The following is an 8,451-nucleotide window of genomic DNA, read 5'->3' as shown; positions in this document are numbered from 1 at the left end:
AGCCAGAGCCTTCAGCTATCAGGCTCCTCTCCTGTGGAATCATCTTCCTGTTACGGTCCGGGAGGCAGACACCGTCTCCACATTTAAGACTAGACTTAAGACTTTCCTCTTTGATAAAGCTTATAGTTAGGGCTGGCTCAGGCTTGCCTTGTTCCAGCCCCTAGTTAGGCTGACTTAGTCCTAGTCTGCCGGAGGACCCCCTATAATACACCGGGCACCTTCTCTCCTTCTCTCTCTCTATCTCTCTTTCTCTCGTGTCCTATTACTGCATCCTGCTAACTCGGCCATTCTGGATGTCACTAACTCGGCTTCTTCTCCAGAGCCTTTGTGCTCCACTGTGTCTCAGGTTAACTCGTATTGCAGCGGGGGCCTGGATAGTGTGATGTGTGTGGTTGTGCTGCTGCCGTGGTCCTGCCAGATGCCTCCTGCTGCTGCTGTTATCATTAGTCATACTTCTACTGTTATTATACACATATGATTATTGTCACACATGTATACTATCAGATATTAATATATTATTATTAATTATAATGTTATTACTTTCATTAATGTTGTTGTAAGCTACTGTCATTACCGTCTGTCCTGCATCTCTCTCTGTCTCTGTCTCTCTCTGTCTCTGTCTCTCTCTCTCTCTCTCTCTCTCTCTCTCTCGGTTACTGTTAACTTATCATGTTGATCTGTTCTGTATGACATCTATTGCACGTCTGTCCGTCCTGGAAGAGGGATCCCTGCTCAGTTGCTCTTCCTGAGGTTTCTACCGTTTTTTTTCCCCCGTTAAAGGGTTTTTTTTGGGGAGTTTTTCCTAATCCGCTGTGAGGGTCCAAAGGACAGAGGGATGTCGTATGCTGTAAAGCCCTGTGAGGCAAATTGTGATTTGTGATATTTGGCTTTATAAGTAAGATTGACTGATTGATTCAAATTGTCCACTTGGACTTTAAGAATACCTTCGGCATTTTTCAACCTGGACCCTATTTCCCTGTGTAAATTGATCAAAGAGACTAACGTGAACAACAATTTATGAAATTGGTCCAGTATTGAGAGAGCTGGCAGCGGCCAGCAGCCGCAGAATGAGCTTTAATGGAAGCACACAGGGCAACTAAACATAGTCACTGTATGTCCATTACAAGTGGTTATTTTTGACACAGAGAGGCTCAGAATGTTATTGTAGGTATCTGAAGATTCTTTTTACCTTTCACTTGATCTGGTCTGTTTGTTATTGCCTTGTTAAGCAGAAGTCTCCTTCTGAAATATCAGGAGATATCACCAGATGTGTGTTTGAGATGTGGAGAGACTAGGGCTGGGCGATATGGCCTAAAAAAAAAATCTCAGATTTTTTCACAAAAAATCCGATTCACGATTTAAATCGATTTTTTCCCCTTCCTAGTTAAAAAAAAAAAAATTGCGGCCTGGTAGCACATACCTGGGGTCCAAAACTTTCAGCACGTGAATAGACCCCAGCTTTTCCACGGTAGCCTATATATGGGCACCATATCTCTTGCAATATACATGGTGACTGCATCTGTGATCGCTTTCCACCGGACCCCTTTCTTATCATACGGCAGTGTTTCTCCTACCATCATATTGGATCACAACAGAAGTCATTTAAGGTTACCTTTCCTATAGAACAGGTCTATACCTTGTCCTTTTATTAAACAAACTAAATAGCCTTATGTTACAGGCTGAGCCTGATGTGTGTGGCTTGTGTGTGTGTGTGTGTGTGTGTGTGTGTGGAGCTGTGTATGTGTGTAGTTGATGTAGGAGGTATGAGACGTTAGTGCGCCGGGTGTGGTGTGTGACGTCAGACGGATGCGCCCCAGGAAGAAAGTGAGGCATGTGCTCTGTTGTTTACATCGAGCAGCCACAGTGAAGAAGCCAACGCGGTTCTGCATGCTGTTTTTGAGTTATTTCCCTCTATGTAAACATCAGACACTGATGTCAGAGGCTGTGCATCATCCCTGCAGTGCTGAAAATAAAAGTGCCGTTCTTTAACGCAGACAAATGTGTTGTTGCCACAACGAGCTAACACAAGCTAAAGGAGCTAATGGTCTTCGGAGGTCCCTTTTACCTTTACCTTCACTACGGTTCGGGGGTCTGCCAGTTTGGCGTTGTTAACACTTATTTATCTTATTTACACAGCGGCATGTCATTTATGTCCCTACATGGTGCGCGTCTAAAATCCTCCTCTGCACGGCGGAGTTCGGCCCTGATGCCCACACACACACACACACACACACACACACACACACACACACACACTCACACATGCACACACAGGTGAGCACACTCACAGACACAGGTGAGCCCACAAAAGCGCTGAAGAACTCGTTCCCTTTCTTGAGAACGAGTTCTTCAGCGCTCGCTGCCATGTTGTATGTGTATCAAGCGCGCGGGGGGATGGGTGAGCCCACTCTGAACTACGGGAGCCCAGCGTGGAGCGGCGGTGGCGGATTGTAAATAGAAACTCGATTTTCATTAAAACAAATCGGCCTAAACTACAAATTCGAATTAATCGATAAAATCGATTTATCACCCAGCCCTAGGAGAGACTAATAACGGGAGTAGTTTATGGAAAATGTATTTTAGTGTTGTCTAAAGGATTTTCAATATAATGGATGATTAGTTACCTGATTTCAAATGTGTCCCAGGCCTTTGAATTTTTTTTTTTGTTGATCGACCAAAATTTAGAATGCTCCAGAGGTGCTTAAGAGAACACTCTGGGACCTCATTCTGCTGTCATGTTGTGCTTTTTAAATGTTTTACTTACACTCACTATGTGACTCATGTCTGTCCCAGTCCCTCCAGTACGTCCTCCCATGCTGAGGCCGGCCTTCGTCCCCCATATTCTGCAGAGACCTGGTAAGGTTACCACTAAAACAGTATTCCATTTTAAATAGTTTCAGCAGAAATTTTATAAGTGATTTGAAGTCATTGATAATCAATAAATGTAGCCCACATGGAATGATATTTTCATGGACCCTGACTTTGGGTTTGTGATGTGACTGAATTTAAATTATCAAATGACTTTTGCTTTCAACTCCCATCGCTGCTTGATTGTTAGCTATCATTCACAAAATGGGGTTCATATATGTACACTGAAGTAAAACAGTAATGCAACACTTTATTTTTTTCTTCCATTCTTCACAAGTTTAGATGAAGATTTTGTATGCAGACAAAAGACTTATTATTACTTAATTTGTTCGCAAATGTGTGAAAATCCGTGTAAGTGAGCACATCTCCTTTTCCAAGATAATCCATCCAACTGACGTGTGGCTTATCAAGATGCCGATTAAACAGCATCATAACATAACATCATAACATGCCTTGGGACGGACACAATAAAAGGACACTCTAAATTGTGCAGTTTGATCAGTGGAGTGTACCATTGGCATGCTGACTTCAGGAATCATCACCAGAACTGTTGGCCCTGAGCTGAATGTTCATTTTACTATCATAAGACGTCTCCAATGTTGTTTTTTGTAAATTTGTCAGTTCATCCAATCGGCCTCACAACCACAGACCACGTGTAGCCACACCACCTCAGGACCTCCACATCCAGCATCTTAAACTGTAAGATCATCTGAGAGCAGCCACCCAAAACAAATGGTTTGCACAATAAAAGAATTTCTGCACAACCTGTCACAATATCAAAGAACCTCAACTGTGTGCTCGTCGTCTTCACCAGGGTCGTGATCTGGTAGCAGTTTGTCATCATAACCAACTTAAATGGGCAACTGCTCACCATCGATGGCATTTAGCACTTTGGAGAAGTTTTCTCCTCACAGTTGAATCTTGGTTCACTCTATACCAGGCAAATGACAGACAACATGTATTGTCATGTACATGTATTATGTGGGTGAGCGGTTTGCTAATGCCAGCATTGTGAACAGAGGGCCCCATGGTGGTAGTAGGGTTATGGTATGGGCTGGTATAAGCTACAGAGTACAGATGCATTTTATTGATGGCAGTTTAAATGTACAAAGATACTGTGACAAAATCCTGACAGCTACTGTCATGCCATTTGCTGCCATGACCTCATGTTGCTGAATGATAACGCACAGCCCCATGTTGCAAGGATCTGTACACAACTCCTGGAAGCTGAAAACATCCCAGTTCTTGCATGGCCTGCGGACTCACCAGACATGTCACCCACTGAGTATGCTTGGGATGCTCTGGATTGGCATATACAGCAATTCCTGCTGATATTTAGCAACTTCACACAGCCACTAAAGAGAAGTTGGCAACATTCCACAGGCCACAATCAACAACCTGATCACCTCTGTGTGTCAGGTAGATGGATTATCTTGGAAAAGGAGAGGACCTCACTAACATGGATTTTAACAAATTTGCAGCCAAGAACTGAGAGAAGTAAGTCTTTTGTGTTCACACAAAAAGTCTTAGATCTTTAACTTAAATCTGTAAAAACTGGGAGCAGAAATACGTGTCATTAGTCAGTTGTTTGAGTGTATGTTAATGTCCTACCACTGTGTTGATAGTTGGTCAGAGGCTGCCAATGATGCGTGGTCCTCCAATAGCACCTCCTCTGCCACGGCCTCCTCCACCACCTCCCATGATGCTCCCACCGTCCCTGCAGGGCCAGACACCTCAGGGTCCTTCTCCGCCCATCCAGCACATGGCTGCAGCACCTCAGGTCAGAGCTGAAAGAAGCAAACAGTGTTGGCACAACATCCACCAGGAGTGGTGAGCTGCCGTACCTGGGTGATTTTTCACCATGCTAACCTGTGTGCGCACTATAGCTTTATGTCTTATTATGTGTATTGTCAATAGTTACTGTTCCTACAAACACAAGTGATAGTAGGGTAAACTTAATTTCTGTCGTGTCAACACCACCATCACTAATTATATCCCACATTAGGTGTCTTGTAAGCTACCTTGTATCGTAATTTCTTGTGTCTCTTTGTGTCTGTTGGTGCATCTCAGGTCAGTGATATGGTCCCAATGGTGTCAGCCCCGCCCACAAGACAGGGAGCCCCGCCTCCCATCAAACCGACGCCATCAATCATTCAGGCAGCACCAACTGTGTACTCGGCTCCTCCTGCCCCTGTTGGACATAAAAGAATTGATGTCAGAGCTCAAAGACAAGCCAGAATGGTATTTTGATTGAACTCTCACAAAATAATGTGTAGGTGCTCTGCTATGAGTATGAGGACAGCTTATTGTGTTCTTGTCTGTCTCTTCATGCGATTTCACAATCCGCTTGTGTTGCCTCTGTGTGTGTTTGACTACTAGTGACAGCAATACTCCATGCACAGAGGGGGGTCCTTTTGTGTTATCGTGTGTTTTTAAAAGTGATGTACCTATAGGAAAAACTACACTTTTATGCTAACGCTGGTATGTATTATTAAAGTGGGGATGGGACAGGTGTGTATTACTGAAAGTGAAACAGTTTATGAAGGCCTGCTGCTGTTGTTGCTCACTCATGGGCCAGTCTGAGTGTGTCTGATCTTGATCTTTCAGGAGGAACTAGCAGCACGGGTTGCAGAGCAGCAGGCAGCAGTGATGGCAGCAGGTCTATTGAACAAGAAGGAGAGTGAAGACAGCATCACCGTTATCGGACCCAGCATGCCTGAGCCCGAGTCCACCCACGCTGAGGTACATTTAATAGCAGCTGTCTGCCTCCTATTGTCAAATCTGAATCTCAGGTGATTTCCTTTATACTGTGGTAAGGACTTAAAGGGCCAGTGTGTAATATTTGGCATGGTTTATTGTCAATCTGAATCTGAATCTGAATATTCTACCCATTAATATGTTTATATAAGTGTATAATCGCTATAAAATAAAATTTGTTTGGTTTTCGTAGCCTTATAATTATGCTTTTATATATATATATATATATATAGAAAGGGCCTTGCTTTAGAAGGGTCGCCATCTTGCGCCGCAGCCTGAGCGGACAATCCAGCCAGCCAGAGAACGCGTTTCGCGTGTATAAATAAACCAACGAAGACAGCGGAAGGAAGGAAGAAGGAGGAGGAAACAGCAGAGAGTGTTAGTAGTTCGTCGATAGAGAGTAGTGAAAAGTTTTTTTAGTTATAAAGTTTGCGAATGGACCACACTTACCACGCAACAGGAGAGAATGAACCCGAACCGTCATCTGCGAGGAAAAGAAGACGCAACTTCACTCCTTGTGATGCACTCTCTGCGGCGCTTTTCCTCCTGATGATATATCTCCCCAACGATGGTAGCAGTAGCACCGAATCCCATTCTGTGCATTCAGCCTCTCTTCTCGCCCGCTCAGCATCAAACACATGGAGTTCCTCATCTGTATGCTCCGGCTCAAACAGGTATGGCTTTGGGTCTGTGTCCGCTACAAGAAACTCTTCAAAATCACGTTCAAAGTCGTCCATTGTAGCTACTATATTCCGGAGATATTGCTAGGCTAAATAAACAGCTGAGCTCTGTTTACAGGCTACGCTGTCAGTCAGTGTGCAGGCTGGAGATTGGTGGAGCAGAGAGGGGAGGGGGTCCCCACTCCGTATGGTAAACGAGTATGTGTGTATGAAGTGTGTCTGTTACGCTAGAAGAGTCAGAGTTTGGGACGGAGTCTTTTACCCCCTGGAGTGTTACCAGAGTTTTTGGAGTGTTCAAATAAACTGGCCTTTTTCCTGAACGCTCCTCTGGTCTCCTGCTCGTGAGTGATTCATTACAATGTCGTAACATGGTTTAGATCTCTAAATAAACATTCACCTCATCGCTAGATAGACCTACTCCTGAAAAACTCGTGCGCAAGGCTTTTTGTCCCTACGAGGCCACCGTCATTTACCCGACGGGAGGGGTGAGTGAGTGAGCCCTGCAATCTAGAATTTGACCACTGATGTCACTGTTTTCAACCCATTTTACACACTGGCCCTTTAACAAAGGCTGCAAAGTGCTTTATACAGCCCAAAGTATGTGGACATTACAGCCACCTGTGAAGTTGAAGGACCCTGCTAATTAAACCATTGGCAGCTGAAAACATTATTCATTATTTTATTGTACTTATGAATAAGCTAGAAATCTGAATTCAGTTCTATAAAAATCCATTTATTTAAAGAGGTAACAGATAGGATTCAGGTTTTTTTTAGCTTGCCGCCACCTAACGCCAGCGGTGTTGCTCGCACTGTCGCAACGACGAAATTGACAATGGGGATCAGAGATAATCAATAAAATGTAGGCTGTAAAGCCACCAGTATACCTCTATGTATATGTAGAATGAGAAGGTGTATGAACACTATACTAAGTAAATGAGTAAAGAGACCGAGCAACAATTATCAGATTTATCTGAAGAAAAAACAAATAGTAATGCAAATAATTATACCAGAATGCACAGTACCAGTACAAACAACGCACAGTAAATTATACCAATATGTACAGTATCAGTACAAACAACAGACACGTAAGGGATAATGTATAGTGAGCCGGTGACTGTTGAAAAATAACTCCCGACAGGGTAACCCCGACGCGCAGCGGAGTTATTTTTCAACAGTCACCGGCTCACTATACATTATCCCGCTTAGAACATGGCTTACTACTAAAACATTCAAATGTTACAACTGGCATCAATATTATTAAATTGCTGGCAGAGTGTATTGACAGAGGAGAGACGTTCACGAGACAAACGGGAGCGGTCGGAGATGCTGGGTGCCCAGTAGCTGCGAAGGCTGCCCTCACATTTATGGCCAGTGACCGGCGTAACTTAGCTGGGCGATGTCCGTCGATTGCTGCCTCTGTGAGAAGAGAACAGAAGAAAGGGAGGGCGGTATCACTGTCCGAGGGCTGCTGTAAATGGTAACTGGACCTGCATTTGTATAGCGCCTTTCTAGTCATCTAGTGCCCACTCAAAGCGCTTTTTACACTAGGAGTCACGTTCACCCATTCACACACACATTCATACACTGGTGGCCGAGGCTACCATACAAGGTGCCACCTGCTACTCAGTTTTAACACATTCACACACCAATGGAACAGCCATCGGGAGCAATTTGGGGTTCAGTATCTTGCTCAGGGATACTTCGACATGCAGCCTGGAGGAGCCCGGGATCGAACCGCTGATCTTTCGATTGGTGGACGACCCACTCTACCTCTGAGCCACAGAGCCCCTGTAGAATGGCAACGAGGATGTCAGCCGACCAACACTCGCTACCCGGTCCCTGGTTGCGGCAATTTGCGATGCTGGCCAACTAGCAGCCAGTACGGTACAGTCCTCTCTTGTCTAGCTAACATTTAGCCGTGTTACTTACTGATCCATTAGATCCAAAGAAAGCTAGCTGGACATCGGTTTTGAAGCCTCTTTGGTCACAGAGCTCCCTCCATCTCTTGAACGCCTGAATGAACGCCTGAATTCTCCTTCAGGATTTTTTGGTAGAGAGCAGAATTCATGCTTCCATTTATTACAGCAAGTCTTCCAGGTCCTGAAGCAGCAAAACAGCCCCAGACCATCACACTGCCACCACCATA

At 44.5% G+C, this 8,451-nt stretch overlaps 1 protein-coding gene across 1 annotated transcript in view; it reads left to right on the top strand.

Annotated features, from left to right (window-relative positions):
- The window catches only part of rbm42 (RNA binding motif protein 42), a 53,738-nt gene that overhangs the window by 15,540 nt on the left and 29,747 nt on the right, over positions 1-8,451 (top strand). The window contains exons 3-6 of the mRNA XM_050045839.1: positions 2,794-2,856; positions 4,494-4,648; positions 4,939-5,109; positions 5,476-5,610. Coding sequence (XP_049901796.1) covers positions 2,794-2,856; positions 4,494-4,648; positions 4,939-5,109; positions 5,476-5,610 — 524 coding nt within the window. The remainder of the gene's footprint in view (positions 1-2,793; positions 2,857-4,493; positions 4,649-4,938; positions 5,110-5,475; positions 5,611-8,451) is intronic.

The sequence above is a fragment of the Epinephelus moara genome, chromosome 6 (genome assembly GCF_006386435.1).
Source record: "Epinephelus moara isolate mb chromosome 6, YSFRI_EMoa_1.0, whole genome shotgun sequence".
In the NCBI taxonomy this organism is placed as follows: Eukaryota; Metazoa; Chordata; class Actinopteri; order Perciformes; family Serranidae; genus Epinephelus; species Epinephelus moara.
Note: the sequence above shows the minus strand (reverse complement) of the source record. Positions and strands in the feature narration are given on the sequence as shown.